We start from the raw sequence: 21,237 nt of genomic DNA on the forward strand, positions 1-21,237 counted from the left end.
GTTGGACTAGAAGACCTTCCAACTCTACTCTGTCCTATTCTAAGCCTACATTTACTTTAATAATTATTAATAATGTAATACTTACACATCCTTCCTTTGGCTATGCTGAATGTTAAAATCCAAGGGCAACGTGAACAGAGCTTTTCAAAATCTGGGAGGAAAGGGCAGGTAGGTGCAGGTGGAGTTTTAGAAGACTCAAGGAGCACACAGCACAGAGGGGTGGGGGAGAAGAGGAAGGTTGCCTGTATATATTACCAGTTTCGTGGGATGAATATTTATGCCAAAATGGCTTCATGGTATTACATATTTATCCTTCAAAACTCCCAGAGCAAGCGGAAGGTGAAGTAAAACCAGAAAAGTGAGGCTGGACAGTCTTTAAATCTAATCCTGAAAAGATCGGAAAACTAATTCTTTTTAGCAAAGTGCAGCTCATCCTCATTCAACGGCAGTAAACAGGACCGAAAAATCTGTTGCTAAGCAACATGGTCATAAAGCGTGATGTCATATACCTGGGTCCCTGTCTCATTTGCCCCCATTAAGCGAATCACCCTAGTTTATTAAGTGAGTATTTCATGACAATGACTTCCGTCTTCCTGCTGGCTTCCCCACTGACATTGCTTGTCAGAAGCTGGCTGGGAAGATTGCAAATCCCAATCACGGGATTCAGTTAGGATCACGTGACATCACACTGGCTGCGGCTACGAGAACTGAGCTGTAAGTAACGCATGTTCAGTGATGTGTAACTTTGAAGGATTGCTGAATAAGTGTTTATTAAGGAGGACTAGCTATAAATTCTTTCCACTCTCTTTTTGGGAGTTACGACATAAAATAAATCCACCAGGATAATATATACCGAAAGACCTTCACTATCTTAAAATAAATTTTGATAAGAAAAACACAAACAGAGTGAATGAAGTAATCTTTGAATAAAGCACCGAAAGAGTTATTATATTGGAATATACAGAGAAGAGCCTCATTAGAAGACAGTGAAATGGAACATTTGACATTTATCAGACTCATAAACTGACACTTGGAAAAGGGAGATGACAGCTGAGATGTGAGTAGTTAATTTGGCGCTCTCTAATTTTCTTTCCAGAAGGTAAAATATTTCTCCTGCCAATCCAGGATGACAACAATCTCTCAGGTGTATCGCTCTTGACATGTGAGGCTGCCTTTTAATGACTTCAACTGTTTAAGAGACCCAGCAATACCAACTTACTCTCTTTATTAAGTGATATGAAAGTGGCAGTTTTGCTGTTTTCAAAACAGCATTGAGGAACTTGTTCTGAGTTCCTTGTTTAATTTCCATCTTTCCCCCAAGACAGACATTCGGCACTGTTCATAAGCTGTGCAACAAAACGCCCATCTTTCAGATTCATCACAGATCTTTCCAAAATGCAAGCCAAGCAACCAGCAACAATGAAGCTTCTTCCTCCCCTCCAAGTTTCTTCCCTAAATTGACAGTTTAGGGAACTTTAAACCACAAGATGATTAAAATGTGAATAATACACTAGACTTTGTTTTTAAATACATTAGTCTTCGACCTATGGGACAATTGAGCCCAAAATCTCTGTTGCTAAGTGAGACAGTTGTTGAGTGAGTTTTGCCCTATTTCATGACCTTTCTTGCCACAGTTGTTACATTAGTCAGACTGTTGTTAAGGGAATCTGGCCTTCCCATTGACTTTGCCTGTCAGAAGGTTGCAAAAGGGAATCATGTGACTCGGGACACAGCGACCGTCATAAATATGAGTCAGTTGTCAAGTGTGTGAATTTTGATAATGTGACCATGGGGATACTGCAATGGTCGTAAATGTGAAAAAACGGTCATAAGTCATTTTTTTCAATAACATTGTAACTTCAAACAGTCACTAAACAAAAAAGAGAGTTAGCATAGACCCTCCCTTCCTTGCCAGGAGATCCCTTGATCCACATGGTGCCGTCCAGGCAATGCCTCTGCTCTTGAGGGTGTCCGTTCCTTCCCGCCTTCCAGAGTAGGGAAATGGGACCCACAAGTCTCCTTCCAGAACTTCTCTGGACTTTTCTCGGTGAACTCTGTGTGCAGATGATGGACGAGGAATATGGGGGAGAAGAAGCTGATGTGCTTTCGACCGAGTTTGCTCAATGGGCCGTTTGGTCTCCAAATGAGCATTTCTGGTGGTGCTTAATTTCCCCATTAAGCCCTTCTCTTGTTCCTCAGCCGTGCTACTAGACAGATATAGAAGCAAGGGCAGGGCAGGCCACGCCGGGCCTCCTCATCCCTTCTTGGTGATGCCGGAAAACGTCCTTATCAACCAGAGGCCTTACATCATGGACAAAGGATTGGCTGAAGGAGACTCCAAAAAAGGATGACCAGCTCAAAAAAATTATGAGATAGGGCAGCCTTATCAGTCTGGTCTACAACCAGCTCAGCAGAGACTAAAATCCAGGAAAAACTTCCTTAGGTCCATGACCTGTCCTTTGCTCTAGATGAGTTATGAAAAGATGATTCTGGTACACAACTAATTGATGCCTCCTATTAAGGACGCAGTCCCTGGGAATTCCGCTTGTATTTCCGGTGCCCGGTAGCCTGATCTGCAAGCTCTGCAGTCAGCTCCAACCTCTCCCTGTCAGAGGGTCCTATTTCGGACCACATCCCCCCTGAAGGGTGTGTGTGTGTGTGAAGTAAGATGGGACCACCTGGCAGGTCAAGGAGAACCGCATCTCTCCTCCCTGACTGGGAAAGCTCCCTCATCTGACAATGAGAAGTAGCGGTAGTCAAAATGGCTGCCATGAAGCCGGAGACAGCCTGAAGACCCAAGCCTGTGCTGGAGAGGAGAAAGTGAATGGAGTGTGAGCTGGGTGAGAAAATATTTTTTATTGGAAGTTGACCCGAGAAATCCAAGAGAGAAGCATCTTTAAAGCTATTTACTGAAGTTGCGAATGGGCACATAGGAAAAATACCAGAAAATTGAAGAAGGAAAAAAAATCTGCTTTTTAAATAATAAATAGAAACTTGGTTCCTCAAAGTTAAAAGAGTGGTATTTAGTGCATTTTAAAAGCACGAACGCCATCTGCTGACGAAAAGGGAAATATGCAAACTTGGAAATCACTATTCAAAAAAACAACTGTAAATATCTGTTAAATACAGACCTATCCTAAGACCACTAGAGATCTGATTATTAACTAAGGACTTCAGTTAAGAGCCCCTGAACATCATTGAATATTATTGAACATATAAGGTAATTTGAAGAGGCCTGGATAACTTCCTGGTGAACTCAAACTCTTTGGACTTACTACTGATTAGACATTTAAAATTGTGACTTGGAAGTTTGACTTTCTGAATTAATGAAGTGAGGAGAACTTAAACAGAATGGAGCTTTTTCAAAGCATTGAGAAAATATCTGATCGTATAGACCAAAAATTGGGAAATTTAATGCAAAGAATAACAGACAATGATCAGAACAAGGAAGAAAGAATGGAGCTACCAGAAGAAACAGAGGGGACTGTAGAGAGAAAGAAGATAACAAGGAGGAGATGTTTTCAAAATGAACAGTGATTAAGGAACTAAAAAAGGAGGGAAATAATGTAAAAGATTTTAAAAGGGAATGGGAGAAACAAAAGAGAACTGGGGAAAAGACATAGGAGGTGGAATGGTTAGTTTTGGAATTAGTGGGAAAAGGTAGAATTGGGAGGGAAATTTAGACTGCATAGGCAAATCGAGGGAATAAAAGACCCAAGGGAGGGGTCTGACGCTGAAGCGACACGATGTGCGATTTTGTAACTCTGAGATCGCTGTCGATATCTCTCCTGCTGGACGGTCCTTTTGGACCTAAACCATCCCGTAGAGATGGTGATAGTGAAGGGCACATCCTGCCGATCCCAGGGACATCGCAAAGTCCCTGGTTGATCCAGGAAAGGCCTTTCTTTCCAGCGACTACAAGGCAGCCATTAAAGCTGCTGCGGACAGCTCCAAGAATAGGAGAAAGTGTGTCATTTTGGGGAGAGGACTTTTATTCACTATTATTTGAGAGAACACCCTAACAGACTAAAATTAAAATTGAAGACTGAAGTGGATAAGTGGTGAAATTAAACCAAAGTCAGGTTGAGAGTCCCCCCCCCCACTTTTTTATTGCTGGAATTTGGCTGGATTTCTACAAACGTCTTTTATTTTTAAACTGGACTGGGTTTTTTTTCTCTTTCTTTGTCTTTTACTTTTTAAATAACTTACATAACAATTTCCACTGTCATAGATAATTTTTCCTACTATTTATTGCTTACAATGTGTTAACCATACATCGTTTTTGAACTTTCTTTTCTATTTTTATTTTTATTTTTTGAGAATAAGGGAAGTAAGGGAAAGTGAAAGAGAACACTGCCACTGAAGAGGAATGGAAATATTGTTTTGTTTTTTCATGTATGAGTGTTTAGAGGAAAATTAAGACCCGGCGTTATACTTCAAGGACTTTGAATTTGTTTATGAAATGATAGTGGAATGAGCATGGAGAATTGTTTATTCAGGTTCTCCTTTGGGATACTATTAGCATGTGGAGCTTGGGCTTGAAAGAAAGGCTGGAAACGGAAGAAAGAAGTCTGTTGTGACCTTGAAGAGAGAACTGTCAAATTTATCTAAATTCAACATAAGAGTTTGGATCTTACATAGTGGCAGTGTTTTAACCTTGTCATTTTTCCCCACTCCCTTACTTTCCCTCTCATTTAGCCATTGCCAGCTGTTTGAGGCTTGCTGCAAAGAAGCTTGGCTCTTTTCTTTCCTAGCTTGGCTCTTTTCTTTCTTCTTTTTTTAAAGAAGTGTTCCCTTTTTGCCTTTTCCTTCCTATTTTTTTGGATGTATATATAGACACTTATTTTCTTTTTTCCCCTTTTCATTTTTTCCACTGGATTTTGTTTTCTTTTTTGTTTTTCTCTCTCTCTCTCTTTTCCTCCTCTTTTCTTGTTCTATGGTTACTTGGGATTATAACTGACAGAAGAATTGGAAATTTTGTACTTCTCAACTAGATCAATTCTTTGAAAATGAGTAAAAAAATATCGAAGATTGGCTCTACAATACCAACTTCCTCTTCTTCACCATTGGGAGGACAAAGATCAATACAAACAATATTGCAACAGGAAAAGGACAAGGATAAGGAAGTGACACTTCAGATGATTATGCAAGGAATACAAAAAATACAAATGAAAACAGAAAATATTGAGAAAAGAATAGAAACGATAGAACAAAGAGCAGAGAGCATTGAACAAAAAACAGAGAAAACAGATGAAAAAATTGAGAGTATTCACCAAATGATAAAATATGAGGAAAGACTTCAAAAAATTGAAGAAAAAGATGAACAAAGAAATAAGAAAATTGGAGATATTGACAGCTGATTGAATGTGGTGGAAAAAGGCAACAGTGGAATACTGGAATGGGAGAATGATCGATCAGAATTTTATCTCAGATTCCAAAACATTGAAGGGAGAAAATTTCGCAGAAATAATGATAGAAATTCTGGCAGATGCCCTGGAGATAACCAAAGAGAAGATGATAGACGGTATAGATAAGGTGTTTCGAGTCTATACAAGATATGCAGCGAGAAACGGTCTCCCTAGAGAAGTTCATATAAGATTTACTAAGAAAGCAATTAAGACACAAATACTACAAAAGGCAAGAGACAAGAAACTGGAATATAAAGGCAAGGAAATTGTAGTTTTGAAACAAATACCAAGAAGAGTGAGAGAGATGAGAATACCAATTCTTGACTAAAATCCTACTTAAAAAAGGTGTTAATTACAGATGGCTGATACCAGAAGGTCTTATGTTTGCATGGCAAGGACAAAGTTACAGAATAGATTCAACTGAGAAAGCAGAACTATTTTATGCAGAACATTTGAAAAGGAATGATGAGGTGACAGGAAAAGAAGAATCACTAATTGAATTCCAAGAGGAGTGCACAGTTGAGACTGAGAAAGGAGCAGTTGGCGGCATTGACATCAGAGAACAACGTGAACCGAGATCTACTAGAGCAATAAATCCTACTTATAAGAAACAAACATGGAAGAGAAAAAAATTGATTGCAATCAATATAAATGGACTTAATTCAGCTATGAAAAGAAGGAAAACATTTCATAAATTAGAGAAACTAAAATTGGACATAATCTGCTTACAAGAAGTACATATCCAAAAGCAACATGAACAAATATTGGTTCAGCCAAAGTTAGGGAAAATATTTACTGCATTGGCAAGATGTAAGAAAAGAGGAGTGGTCTTTTACATTAAAAATACAATTCCAGCAGAACAAATTTATACAGATGATGATGGAAGAATCTTGATGGTGGAAATTATGGACAATAATAAGAAAATACTTTCAATAGCAATTTATGCTCCCAATGACAATTAAAACGAATTCTATAGAAAACTACACATGAAAATAATTGAATTGGACCATGTCAATATTTATATGATGGGAGATTTTAATGGAATTGTAGACCAGAACATGGACTATAAAACGCAAAAAATAACTAAATTAAATAGAAAGACTCTTCCAAAATCCTTCTTTAAAATGATTGATGAAATAGACTTAAAAGATGTATGGGGAGAAAGAAATCCCACAAATAAACAATATACCTTCTATTCAAATACACATTCATCATGGTCCAGAATAGATACGATATGGGTTACACGATATGGGAATTGATTTGTAACATACAGGAAATTGACATAGAAACAAGTACCTGGGCAGACCATAATCAATGACAATCAAATGGAAATGACAAAGGAGAAGATCTAGATGGACATTAAACAATACTATATTAAAAGAGAAGGACTTTGTATGTAAAATGTAGAAAGAATTGGCTTTCTTTTTCAAAGAAAATAGAAAAGAAGACACATCAACGCAGAATCTTTGGGACACAATGAAGGCCTATGCCAGAGGCTTGATAATAGACTATACAAGGAAAAGAAATACAAAGAAAAGACAAGCCTTCAAAGTACTAGACGATGACTACAAGAGACTTGAAAAAGAATTACAGAAATCTCCACAAAAAAAGGACATCAAAATAAAAATGGACACGATTAAACATAAAATGGGATTAATTTTTCCATTAATCCCATTTTATGTTTAATTGTGTTCATTTTTAGGAGGAATTAGCACAAAAAATTAGAGGTGCTAAACAGAACTATTTTGAAAATGCAAACAAATCAGGCAGATGGTTAACGTACTAATTGAAAAAAGAGAATCAAGAAAAGTACTGCAATTAATGGATGATCAAGAGCAAATTTGTCATGTAAATGAAGAGAAGAAAAAATTATAGATTACTATGGGAAATTGTATGAACAAGAGAATATAGAAGAGGGAGGAGCTAAACAGTATTTACAGAAAGTGAACTTGCCCCAGATACCTAAAGAAACTAAAACAATGTTAGAAGGCAATATAACGATGATGGAGTTAACTGAAGCACTTAAAAAACAAAACAATGGTAAGCTCCAGGTCCGGATGGATTGCCAGTGGAATTTTATAAGACATTGCAGGAACCGTTGTGTTTCCGTTGGTTATCAACTATTGAAGCATTTTCATATTCAATAACATACAAAAAGGAACAAACAGTTAGATATGGTGAAATATTGAATGCAAAGGGTGAACTTAAATCGATGCAAGAACTTGGAACAGCAAGGTATAAAGATGAACTGGTTTTCATATGCGCAAATACATTCTAGATATGATAAAGATCCATGATAAAATGACTGAGCTAGATAAAATTTTGATAGGTACCGATGAAAAGGTAATTAAAAAACTGTATGGATACTTATTAGAGGTTAAGTTAGAAGAAGAACAAGTTAAAGAATCCATGATTGCTTGGGGGAAAATTTTTTGGATGTGGGATCGACTTAAGAGAATTGGCGGAAATTGTGGTCGCAAAATTATAAAATGACCATGTCAACAGCATATAAAGAAAATTTGTATAAGGTGTTTTACAGGTGGCACCTATCCCTGACGAGAATAGCAAGAATGTTCAAGAATAAATCGGAAAAGTGTTGGAAATGTCATCAGATACCGGGTTTATATTATCATATATGGTGGACTTGTATAGAAGCTAAAAGATATTGGACTAAAATCCACACTTGGAAAAGGTTGGAAAAGATGATACAAAAACATATAGACTTTAAACTAGAAATCTTTTTGTTGGGAATTATACCAGAAACATATAGAGAATTGAAATTCTTGATTGTAAATGTATTAACGGCAGCTAGAATTGTATTTACTAAAAATTGGAAAAATGAGAAAATACCAATGCAGGAGGAAGTTATCTACAAAGTAATGGAATGTGCTGAAATGAGTAAATTGACATTTGAAATTAGAGAACAAGAAGACAAACAATTTTATAAGACATGGATTCATTTTATCAATGGCTGGATAAAAAAAACATGGAAATGAAAGATATTATAGAAATCTATTAATACAAGAATAATAGAATGATATTGAATATAATATAAAGATATTATTATTATTATACAATTGTATCACAGAGGCCAGTTGTTTCACCGGATTTGGCATTGGTTACTAGTCGGGCCCCACCCAGGGGCCTAGGACGTCGTAACATATTTTCGTAATATGCATGCAGATCCAAGCAGTATGGCTTTTTGCATTTGACTGATGGTGATTTTGTCAATTTTTAATTGTTTTAAATGTAATTCCAGTGCTTTTGGAATAGCACCCAGTATGCCAATTACCACTGGAATTACCACTGCTGGTTTGTGCCATAGTCGTTGAATTTTGATTTTTAAGTCCTGGTATTTTGCGATTTTTTCATGTTCCTTCTCGGCGACCCTGCTATCACCTGGTATTGCGATGTCTATGATTGTGACCTTATTTTTCTCAACCAGTGTGATGTCTGGTGTATTATGCGCCAGTATTTTGTCGGTTTGTATACGGAAATACCACAAGAATTATTATTATTATTATTATTGTACAATTGTATCACAGCGGCCAGTTGTTTCGCCGGATTTGGCATTGGTTACTAGTCGGGCCCCACCCAGGGGCCTAGGACGTCGTAACGTATTTTCGTAATATGCGTGCAGATCCAAGCAGTGCGGCTTTTTGCATTTGACTGATGGTGATTTTGTCAATTTTTAACTGTTTTAAATGTAATTTCAGTGCTTTTGGAATAGCACCCAGTGTGCCAATTACCACTGGAATTACCACTGCTGGTTTGTGCCATAGTCGTTGAATTTCGATTTTTAAGTCCTGGTATCTTGCGATTTTTTCATGTTCCTTCTCGGCGACCCTGCTATCACCTGGTATTGCAATGTCTATGATTGTGACCTTATTTTTCTCAACCAGTGTGATGTCTGGTGTATTATGCGCCAGTATTTTGTCCATTTGTATACGGAATAATAATAATAATAATAATAATTATTATTATTATTGGATAGATTGAAGATGATGTAATGAATTATTACAACATAAATGATCCCAATATTAAGTATATTGTTGAAAATGAAGGAATAAATAGTGCTAGTCAAACAAATAATTGATTATACACACACACACACACTTGGATTTGTTAATATGTGTTTTTATATAAATTGCAAGTAATGACTATGGAAAGGATGCACAAAAATTTTGTAACCAATTGACACACTGAATGTAATGAAAGATGGCCTTATGGTCTTGTTTGTCTATGTCTGTTTTAAAAAAAAAATGTACAAAAAAAAAAAAAAAGACCCAAGAGACAAATATGGGAGGAAAACTAAAAAGAAAATAAGATTAAAGGATCAGATGCGGGTACGAGATGAAGGATAAGAGAAAATAGAGTAAAATAATAATTTTATGAAGATATTTCAATGTGTATTAATACCAGAGTTATACAAGTTGGATTATTATTTTAGCAGTGTGACAGATATCAGGATAATATTGTAATATAAATGGATATAAAGAAAGGACAAAATAGACTTTGAATGACTGTACTACTAAATATGTATAAAAATGTGAATACCAGTGGAACTTAAGGGGCGATTAGGGAAATATATATAAATATATACAAAACAAATATATATTAATCTAAACATGTATATTAATAGAAGAATTATATGGATTAAAGAACTGGAAAGAACATGTTGTTATGTTATCTTATTCTATTGCACTAAAAAGAGAGGGAAGTCAATGCTTTTCTTTTTTTCTCTCTCTCCCTTTTCCCTTACACTTTTTCCTATTTTCCTCCTTTCCCTTCCCGGCATTTTCATTTTTCTTTGTATTTTATATTTTGATTAATAAAAAAACTTTGATACTGAAAACAATATTTGAACTTTCAACCATGCTGTCAATTTAGAGTTACCCCATGATAAAGATGGGTGAACGGTAATGTTAATTTATTAATACATTTAGTAACACATTTAATGAATAAATAAATACATTTAACCTTTCACAGGCAGCATTGGGGAACAAAATTATCTGAGAAAGACAAGAGCTCCCTCTTCTGTCGTTTTTTTGAAAATTAAGAGAAAACAAAGAGAGCTGTGTCTTATACAGATCATGTTCTCTTAAAATAAAATTCAGGGCATCTTAATTATAAAGTCTCAAAACAACACATGGGCTTTGTGGCTCGGAGAAGTGTGGGGGAATCAGAAATGTGGCATTTTTGTACACCTCTAAAGGGCCAGCAGCTAGAAAGGGCAGGAAAAGATGGAGATTTATTGTGGCTCCTTTTGTCTATGGAGATTTTCAATCGTACAGGTCAGGGTTGTCCTCTCAAAGGGGCGCTTTTTTTTTCATTTTCAAAACAGCAAGAATCTCCTGCATGGAGAGTAGCCCTTGCTAATATGTTAATTAATGAAATAATTAAAAGAAAAACTAAACAGCCCAACAGCCCTTTAAGCTCTCTGGGTGGCTTACACTAATGAGGTGAACCGCAAGGTAAAATAACCAGAACTGTAACTAACAGCAAAAATAAACCAGAATTGTAATTCAAAACTTGCCTGGAGTTACCAAACTAACTGTGTTTTGAATTGTGATAGAACAAGCAGTGTATAAAAATCAAGACTTCAGCATGCAAGAAACATTAATTAATGCGATAGGCAAAAAATAAGCAACCACAAGAAAACAGGCCCAGTTTAATTGCGTAAGTTATCTCTCTCCTCTTCCATTTTTACTTCTCAAAAACAGTAACTGTGAGAGTCTTAGTGGATGAACATTTGAATATGAGCCAGCTGTGTGCAGAAGCAGCCAAAAAAGCTAATACAATCCTGGGTTGTACAAACACAGGCAGAGAATCAAGATCACGTGAAGTATTAGTACAGCTTTATAAAACCCTATTAAGATCATATCTGGAACACTGCAACCAATTTTGGTCATCATACTATAAAAAAAATATTGAGACTTTTCGAAAAGTTCAGAGAAGAGCAACTAAGATGACCAAAGGCTTGGAGACTAAAATTTATGAAGAACCACTGCAGGATTTGGGTCTGGCTCGTCCAACCCCCTACTCAGACAGGAAACCCCATACCATTCCAGACAAATGGCTGTCCAATCTCTTCTCAAAAAGCCTCCAGGGAGCAATCACAACTTCTGGAGGCAAGTCCTTCCACCGGTTCACTATCCTCACTGTCTCCCTAGATCCAGGTGGATTGTCTCCTTGATTAGTGGCATGCCTTCACTGATCCCGTCAATTTCATTGCATCAAATCCCCAATCCTTTGATTCTTTTTTTTGAAAGCCAGGTGATAGAACACATCCACAGTTGGATGTTCTCCCTAAATATGCTGCTGGAATCAATTCTCTGCTGATGGTATTTGCGTTCTGAGAATAACCTAAGCAATACCCTTTGCAGAAAAGCATCGGTGAGGCAATGCAGCCAAACTAGAGAACCGCATATGCTCTTCATCATCTTCTTATAGCTGCCTGTACTGTGTGAGGCTATGGCTGGTTCCTTCCTGAGGGGCCAAGCACCCCAGCCATAAATCCCGAGGGCTCTTGTCAATGACTGAGACAGAGCTGGGCTGCAGAGTCAAATGAAAGAGCGCCTGGGCTCCTTCTCACCTTCTTCCGTCTCTTATTTACGACTGGAATAATCAGGGTCAGGCTCTCTGCCTGTTCATCAGAAAGCACTAAGGGGACAATGGCACTTAAGGATTAATTATTGCTATTCCCAGAGGGAGCATTTTAAAAAAAAAAGACCCGTTAATTGGAAAGAAAAAGAGGTCACAGGGGGTCCTCCATTTACACTCATTCGTTTAGTGACTCTTCTAAGTTACAACAGCACTGGGGGGAAAAAGGGACATTGACTATTTTTCATACGATCATTACCGCATCCCCTGGTCACATGATCAAAATTCAGAATGGCTTGTACTTAATGACGGTCGCAAAGCCCCGGGGTCATGGGGTCCCCTTTTGCGACCTTTTGACAAGCAAAGTCAATGTGGAAGCCGGATTCACTTAACCGTTGTGTTACATGCTAAACAACTGCAGTGATTCACTTAACAACTGTGGAAAGAAAGGTCATAAAATGGGGAAAAACTCACTTAACAACTATCTTGCTTAACAACAGAAATGTTGGGCTCAATTGTAGCCGTAAGTCAAGGACTACCTATATGTTCACAGAGTACCTAAAATACACACTCACACAGAGATAAGATTTCTTCCAATTTTTCTTTGACCTCTATGAATTCCCCACTAGGCACGTTTAGTTAACTACAAGTATATATAAAATAAAATTAATGAAAACATACCCATTCAAATCACATTCAACGATAGGAAGCAGTATTTGTATTATTATTATTATGAGATTTTTTTGCATGTTTCCATTTTTTTTATTACCTTATCGCAGAATTCAGTAAGGGCTGTGAAGTCCCATTTCTTGGCATAGGTGATATTATACCTGAGGATGCCTTCCTACAAGATAAAAATATAGCGAAGCATTGGCAATGGGAAAAAGGAGCTTTGAATCACTGCACCCTCTGCTGGCCAAGTGCTACTTAGCAGAAGATGTAATAGCACCACAGATGCCCGCAGAAAAAAATATGTATATTCCAAAATAATGGATGAGAGTGAAAATCTCTCCCCACTTCCATTCCTATCTTCAGGGCTCCCTGAACAAAATTGCCCCTTGTGATCCCCCTTTCAGCTAGTTTTCTTGCTTTGGGGTTTTAAGGACAGAAATAGGGATGGGAAACTTTAGCACCTCCCAGACCTTCCAAACTGCCTGAAAAAGTAGAAATTTAGAAATGTCTTTTTGGAATCTTGGGAAGGATGCAAATAAGAATAAAAATGCATTTATTCCAATTCCCACTTTTAAATCCCACCCAAAGTTAAAACACAAATTGAAAAAAAAATTTAATTTCACTGAATTAGTCTTGGAGTACTGGGTGGTCACAACCTTTGATCTCTCTCTCTCTTTCTCTCCCTCCCTCCCTCCCCCCTCCTCCATCCATCCATCCATCCATCCCCTGCCTTTACTATTTTTACAAACAACTCAAGATAGGGAACATATCCAACAGACTTTCCTCCTCCAATTTTTTCCTGTAACCACCACCACCCTGTGAGGCAGGTTAAGCTGAGAGAAAGGGACTGGCTCAAAGTCACCCAGATGGCTTTCATAGGTAAGGCAGGACTTGAACTCAGCCTCTCTTGCTTTTTAGCTCAATGACTTAATTACTAGACCAAACTGGCAGTCCTATATACATGTTGAGATGTTGCAAAATTAAAAAATAATCAAATTTCTGAGCAATCAGTTAGTATTGATTGGCTGTCTCTTAAATTATTGCCATTTTTTCCTCCACCTTTAAGGCTGATTGAATAAAGGAACTGAATGTGCATCGACTCTTGGATCAACTCACCCAATAACACCATTTTGGTTGCTCAGTTGTGCAATGACACCATTCTTAGGCTACCCAAGTCTGCCACAAATCTCTGGGCCATTTTTCATGTTAGGGAATCCAGCCACACTGCCAGATGTTCATCTCACTGTGAAGCGTGAGGTCATTCGTCTGAGCTCCTCCACTTTATCAATCACTCAAGTCAGCCATCCCCCCCGCCTCAGCTTAAACAGCAATTCTGTCATATTAAGGCCAGCCAGTTCTCTCAATGGATTAGGTGGCAGCTTAGAAGAATAAGCACTGAGATGTGAGCATGGGTGATCAATTCCAGTTTTCAGATTCATTTTTATCACCCGCCTGCTCGGAATGCAAGCAGAGATGAAGCAGAGGGGTGGGCTTCATTACATTGGCCGCCACTGTGTGAGTGCAAAAGCCATAGCTACGAATAATGAAACCTTTGACCACAAGAAATCCAATCTATGTTTGAGCTAATGTGCAGAGTTACCTTGTGGTAGGGTAGGTGGTCAATAAAATTAATATTAATAATAACAACAACAATAACAACAACACAACCTGGTCTCTAGTAAAGTGTCTTCTAGCTATCAGTCAAATCTGAGCCCATATAGGAGGAGACTGAGTTTTTTTGCATAGATTAAGTTGCCAAATTATTGTTACAACCAGGGCTGTGAAATTTGTTGAATTTCTGCTCCTTGAAGCCAAAAAGAAAACAATCTGATCCCTGAAAGGGGAAACTGAAATATTAACCCCCTCTCCAGCTTCTAAGAAACTTTTCAATCACAGAAGTCCAAAACTTAAGAGAGAGACAGAGAGATGCTAACTGCGCAGGTAAGCTGGACCTTAAACCAGTCTTAAGCCTGAAACTAGCATGTAGTCCAAATGAGCTCTTGAACTGGTGTAAACCTATTCACTTGGAATAATTCTAAATGGAGAATATCCTCTCCTGACTCAAAACAGATAGAAGGAGAGAGGGAGGGAGGGAAGGAAAACAGAACAAGAATTTGAGATGATCCAGAAGCAAATAATATCTGTAACTGGCATTGCAGTTAAATATAGTTAGGATCTATCAAGAAATTGTGATGAAATTATATGCATAAATACTGTACTATTTTAATTCCTTCAAGGGAAGAAATACTTAGACCAGAGCATAGTTCCGGTAAGTAACTACAGCCAGCAAATATTCTTAATGTGTAATGTCTGTCTCTCTTTCTTAACACTGACTTTTTAAAATTATGAAAAAAATCACTGGGTTCCGCAAAAAAAGTCAGTCTTTTAATAAGAAACTGTATTTTCTTATCCAAAATGATGAATTGTAACTATAACATCCCTATGATGAGCAAGAAGTCAACTACCACATTTATAACTGATTATAGTTAAGATAAAGGTTACATTTACTTGTAAATTCCTGGAAATGCATAAAGCAGTTATTTCCTCAGCCAGCAAGCCAGTCAATAATACAGCTTAAGTAAGGAATCAATGCTAAAATTCTGCCGCTTTCTAACTACCATGATTCCTTATTAAAAACCATTCCCAACCTAATTTCATAAATGTTTGCATTCTCATGGCAGAAGTCTCCGACATTTTGAAAAACAGGTTGTAAAACCAAATTGCAGTGTTCAGTGAGTCTCAGGCAGGGAGGACCATAAAGCAAATAGAGGCAGTCCTCATCTTAGGACAATTCCCTTGGTGATGTTTCAAAGTTACAACAGTTTATTTTGTCTTTATGGGTCTTATACTCCAGTGGTCTTATACTCCAAAAATACGGTAAGACTTAAATACAACTTTGTAGTGCTTTACCAGCACTCTTTAAGTGGTTTACAGAGTTAGCCTCTGGCCCCCAACAATCTGGGTCCTCATATTACCCACTTTGAAAGGATGGAAGTCTGAGTCAATCTTGAGCCTGGTGAGATTCAAACTGATGGCAGTGGGCAGAGTTTGCCTACACTAGATTTTAACTACTGGGAAGAGAGGGAGGAAGATAGCAATAGCATTTGGACTTATATACTGCTTCACAGGGCTTTACAGTCTTCTCTAAGCAGTTTAGAGTCAGCCTCTTACTCCCAACAATCAGGGTCCTCATTGTACCGACCCTGGAAAGGCTGGAAGGCTAGTCAACCTGAGGAGGACCAGTTGCTTTTGTGGTGTGGGGACAATAACTTGGTCCTTAAAACCAATAAGACCAAGGACCTTAACATTATAAGACCATAGTCTTATAGTGGAGTACAGAAGGAATAGATCAGACATCCAGCCCTTGCTTATCAATGGAGACCAAGTGGAGCAAGTGGCCAGTTTTAATTTTCTGGGTGTTATCCTAAAAGAGGACCTCACCTGGGGTGCTTATATTGCAGCACTGGTCAAAAGGACCCAGCAGAGATAATACTACCTGAGACTTCTCAGGAAAAAGAAGTCTCAGGTAGTAGAGACTTCTTTTTCATTCTATGAAAAACTGCTGGTGACCTTCTACTGCTGCACCTGAGAGTATTTTAACTTACTGCACTTGTGTATGGTTTGCTAATTGCCCAGTGGCAGACAGGACAGCGCTCCAGAGGGTTAACGTCATTGCTCAGAGGATCATTGGTTGCCCTCTCCTCCCTTTGGAAGAGCTTTATTGGTCCTGCTGCCTTAAGAAAGTTCAAAACATTCTTAAAGATCCATCTCAACCTGGGCACTTTTTTTAAAACTATTACCATCTGAAGAACGGTACAGGATAATAAAAACAAGGACAAACAGGCTGAAAAACAGTTTCTATCGCAGGGCAATAGCCATGTTGAATTCTATGGTATAGTGCAATATTAATGCAATATCAGGTTTTCAGTTTCAATTATATAGCATGTGAAGGATGTGTGCTTGTGTTTTTATTTTTATAGTTATAATTTACACTGAAGATGGCATTTAATTTCATTGTATGATGAGTAAAGTAAACCTTGAGCTTGGTGAGAGAACTCCTGGCAGTGAGAAGTGAGTCAGATTGCAGTGCTGCCTTATAACTGCTGAGCCACCGCGGGATTGCTACTTCCCAACAACAAATGGAGGAAGCAAATTCGCCGCAAGACTGATTCCCTTAACTGCAGTGATTCTCTTAAGGCCCATGCCAAATAAAATAACCACCACACCCAACCCTATAAAACCAACCACCAATTCAGTGGCCTAGCAATGAAAACTTTGGTGATTAGGTGAGGATTGGCTGATTACAGTCTGTATCTGAAAAGTCTTTTACCTTCAAATCTCGTGAACATGTGAATTTCTTGAGGAGCGAAGTCTGTATTAATTCCCATCGGCTCCCAGCAGTCCTCTCGCCATTCTTGATAAAGAACAAATATTTGTATATCATATTAAAACCATTCAATGTCTTAAGGTTTGCTCTCCTATTAGAACAAAGAAAAGTGTGTGTATAATGTATAAAACATTAACTAAATTTACAACTGTGTTGCTGTTCGGGAAGGAAATATTAAGCATTTACTTAAAATTTAAGAATATTGTACATAGTAATCAATTCCTCCCACCTCCCCCCCCCCGGTTTGCAGTAGTAATATAATTTAGTGTCACATTTTCTACTAGAAACTTGATTTTATGGCCACCCACACAGGCTAAAAAAGTGTTTACAGGACCCCGATTTCCTACAGACTTGATATTCTTCACAGCCTTACAATGAAACCCTTAAAACCCTTACAATTATGAATGCATACTCCCTCCTGCAAAATCCAATACCAACTTCATCCCAATGAACCATAAACCAGTTTTCAGATCAACCCTCACAAGAGAACATAAGGTGAGCAAGTCATGCAAACATGCGACAGATACAATATGGGAAAAATATTTTAAGTCACGTGGCCCTCAATTCATTGGAAAGAAATGAAAAAAAAAATCCTTTAAATAAGAAAGCTTTTTTTTTTTTTGCTCATCAGTCCAACTGAGCTGAGAGTGGGCAGAACCCAGGAACCAAGGCCATGAGCCCAGAAGACGATCCCTGAGGCAAACAGGTTCTCAAATCACTTTTTGGCGTAAGTCTCTGGACTCTAAAACACAGGCAGAACACAGGCAGTCCTCGGCTTACAAAAGTTCATTTAGTGACCGTTCAAAGTGACAACGGCACTGAAAAAGTGACTTGTGACCGCTTTTCATGCTTATAAGTCAGCATCCCCAAGGTCACATGATCAGAATTCAGAGGCTTGGCAACTGACTTGTATTTATGATGGTCATGGTGTCCCCCCCCCCCCGGGGTGGTGGTGGTGGTCACATGATCCCCTTTTGTGATCTTCTGACAAAGTCAATAGGGAATCCAGATTCATTTAACAATCATGGTACAAACGTAATAACTGCAATGATTCACTTAACAACTCTGGCAAGAAAAAGTCATGAACTGATAAAGGACAAAGAGGAATCGGAGTACTTCAAGACATGGGGAAGATTTTATGATTGGCAAGAGAAAGCAAGCTAGAAAAGAAAGTAGGGAGAAGATACAGAACCCAGGCGAAGCACTGTTAAATGGAAAAGGGGGGAAGAAGGGGAAAACAGAAAAGAAAATATTAAATATATAAGTATATATTCAAGAGCGAGATTTAAAGGGGGATGGAAACATAACTAGGGTAGACTGGCGAAGGTAAGGGAATAAGAAATGATACTAAATTATATTTGGGTTGACGGAAATACCATTCCAAGGAAACATAAACTGAGTTTTGAAATATACACACACAATAATAGAAAAAGAAAGGGAGAGAGGAGGAATGAAAGGAAAACGGGGGAAAGAAGAAAGAGATAAGGAGAGGAGGATGGAAGGGAGAGGAAGAGAAGGAGAGGGGGGAGGCAGGGGAAGAGGAAGATTAGGAGAAAGGTAAGGGAATAAGGAAGGAGAGGAGGAAGAAAGGAGAGAAGGGGGAAAAGAAAGGGAAAACAAGGTGTTACAAAAGGAGGAAGGGATGGTAAATAAAGGAATCCAAACTGTACATTATAACTGATTAAATGAAATAATAAATGTATAAGAATGATAAATGTAAAGAATAACAATTATATGAATGTATACTTAAAATGGCAAGAGAATAAAAAAAAATAAAAAATTCTTTGGAAAAAAGAAAGTCATAAACTAGTGCAAAATTCACTTAACAAATGTCTTGCTTAGCAACAGAAATTTTGGGCTCAACCGTGGCCATAGGTTGGGGACTATCTCTAAACGTAACCAGCAAAAAGTGGTGCTAACTGTTCAGACTTATCTAAGCCCATCAGTAACTTGGCAAGCGCTTTTCAAGAATTGCACAGTCCAACCTTGTTTGGGACTCAACGTGCACAATCTAGAACTTGTTGTTGTCAGCTGCCCTGTGACTCACTATGTGGAAGATCCCTATGTGGAAAATCCGTTTGGTCATCATTGTTGGTACTCATCGCACCTCCTGGAACCAGTTAATGCTCAGTACCGAGGTACCCCAGTAAAATTGGGACCACTTACCCAATAAAATGATCATTTTCTAATACTGAAATTTACTTGTGAATATAGAACAAGCTGGAACCACAGGTTCGTACATCATGAAAGTATTTGTTTATGGAAATGTAATTGTCATTGTTACAAAAGTTTTACTAATTATAAACAGCAAAACAGCTGCCATGGATATTAGATTTATACAATATATTGATGATTACAGACAATGCATCCTGCACATCAGAAACAATTGGTCAACAAATGTGATCCTCCAGTAAGACCAAGATTATAAAAGGCCCTTAGAGGGCAGCTAAGAGACACAGAGGATCCTGTTGCTTAAGCAGTAACGTTGCCTCACCTCATCCTCTATAGGATACAAATTCTGTTCTGAGCAAGGCATTTTCACGTGTTTATTGTCCCACGAATCCTTATAATGTGTTGGGAAAGGTTTAGGTACTTCTCCTTCCTTCAGAAGATCTACCTGAAACAGAGAAGACAGGATGAAAAACAGAAGCAAATCACCTTTAAGCTGAAGTTCCATATCTGCAACACTTCAAGGTTTTTGCAACCACCAAATCATGTGCCAAGTTGTTTCTCAGCCTTAGCAACTTTTAAGGTGTGGGGACTTCAACTCTGAAAATTCTTCTACTCATTGAAGCCCAAACATTTTAGAAATGTTTAAGGTTGGAAAGCATTGATATATGGAGACCTTTTCTGACATGTTCCAAAAAAATCTTGTTATTTTTGTACAAATTTGGGTATTTAGCTGTGAACTGCGTTACTTGGTGTTTTAGGTGCCATTCGCACTTTCAGAGACTTTAAGCCTGAATATATTTACACATATTTAAATATATTTTATACATATTTAGAGAGAATATCTGTAACTATATCTAATTATTGACTTTACTTCATACAATGCAACCTATGCTCGTTTTACATCAAATAGATATTACATGATTTTCTCTTTCTCAATGAATTTGTAGCAAGTTGCTGTAATAAAATACAGAAAAATAACACATCATATTGGCTTAGATATATTCAGAATTGACTAGCAATTTATGTATGGGCACAACACTTCATCTAAAAAAATCTGCTTGTACAACTGATTGATACAAGATTTCCTTCCTTTCTTCTCCACCTGGAGTCCCATTTGAGCAGACAAATGGGAACAAATGTCTATGGAGCTTCTCAGTCATCCAGGTCATGGTTGCCCCAAAGGTGTTTTTTTCAAGAGACAACTGGACTTTCTAGTTTTTCATTGAAGATGTTTTGCTTCTCACTTCCTTACTTTTGTTTTAACACAGCACTAAACCAAACCTGTTAATACCTACGCTTGTATGAGTGAATGATATCACCGACTTCCAATTTTCACTCTTTCTGAGACCCAGAGTTTGGGAGTATCAGAATGTAGCACTGTAAGTACTTCCTCAACCTACAAAATGTCAAGATGTAATGGGAGAGAGTGGATCCAGGGCCACTCTGGAGGAAAGATTTGCAAGTAAAGGAAATGTCATACTCTAATTGTAACCGTATGATTGGCAGATGGTCTCAAATGAGGAAGATGAAGCCCACAGACTGGCATTCTTCGCATCTCTTCAATTGGGGTCCCAAACCACTTTTTGTTAGTTGGGAGTGAAGGAGGGGTATATCTACAATGCTTCCTTCCTGGGCGGTGTTCACTCCTGTCATTGAAAGATTAAAACGTTCATTGAAGAAAGAAAAACAATTAGCAAGAAACAGGACCGTAATAAAAACTAAAACTAACAAGGATGAAATACAGGAAATCTGTTATTTACAACAATTTGTAGTGACTGGTTGAATTTGCTACAGCACTGAAAAAAATGGCTTATGACCGCTTTTTTGCACTTATTACCAATGCAGCATCCCCATGGCCACGTGATCAAAATTCAGACGCTTGGCAACTGTCTCGTATTTATAACTATTGCTGCGTCCCCAAGGTCATGTGATCCACTTTTGCAACCTTCTGACAAGCAAAGTCAATGGGGGAGCCAGATTCCCTTAACAACCGTG

The 21,237-nt window shown here is 37.9% G+C and overlaps 1 protein-coding gene across 3 annotated transcripts in view; it reads right to left on the reverse strand.

Moving 5' to 3' along the window:
- Positions 1-21,237, reverse strand: part of LOC106546002 (poly(ADP-ribose) glycohydrolase) — a 75,068-nt gene that overhangs the window by 50,069 nt on the left and 3,762 nt on the right. For all 3 annotated transcript variants that reach the window (XM_014062758.2, XM_014062759.2, XM_087703105.1), the window contains 4 exons: positions 20,723-20,888; positions 19,565-19,687; positions 17,014-17,097; positions 12,781-12,855 (listed from right to left, as the gene is read on the reverse strand). In XM_014062758.2, the coding sequence (XP_013918233.2) occupies positions 12,781-12,855; positions 17,014-17,097; positions 19,565-19,687; positions 20,723-20,888 (448 nt within the window). The remainder of the gene's footprint in view (positions 1-12,780; positions 12,856-17,013; positions 17,098-19,564; positions 19,688-20,722; positions 20,889-21,237) is intronic.

The sequence above is a fragment of the Thamnophis sirtalis genome, unplaced genomic scaffold (genome assembly GCF_051295495.1).
Source record: "Thamnophis sirtalis isolate CommonGarterSnake01/CBP01778 unplaced genomic scaffold, rThaSir2_p1.2 scaffold_21, whole genome shotgun sequence".
In the NCBI taxonomy this organism is placed as follows: domain Eukaryota; kingdom Metazoa; phylum Chordata; class Lepidosauria; order Squamata; family Natricidae; genus Thamnophis; species Thamnophis sirtalis.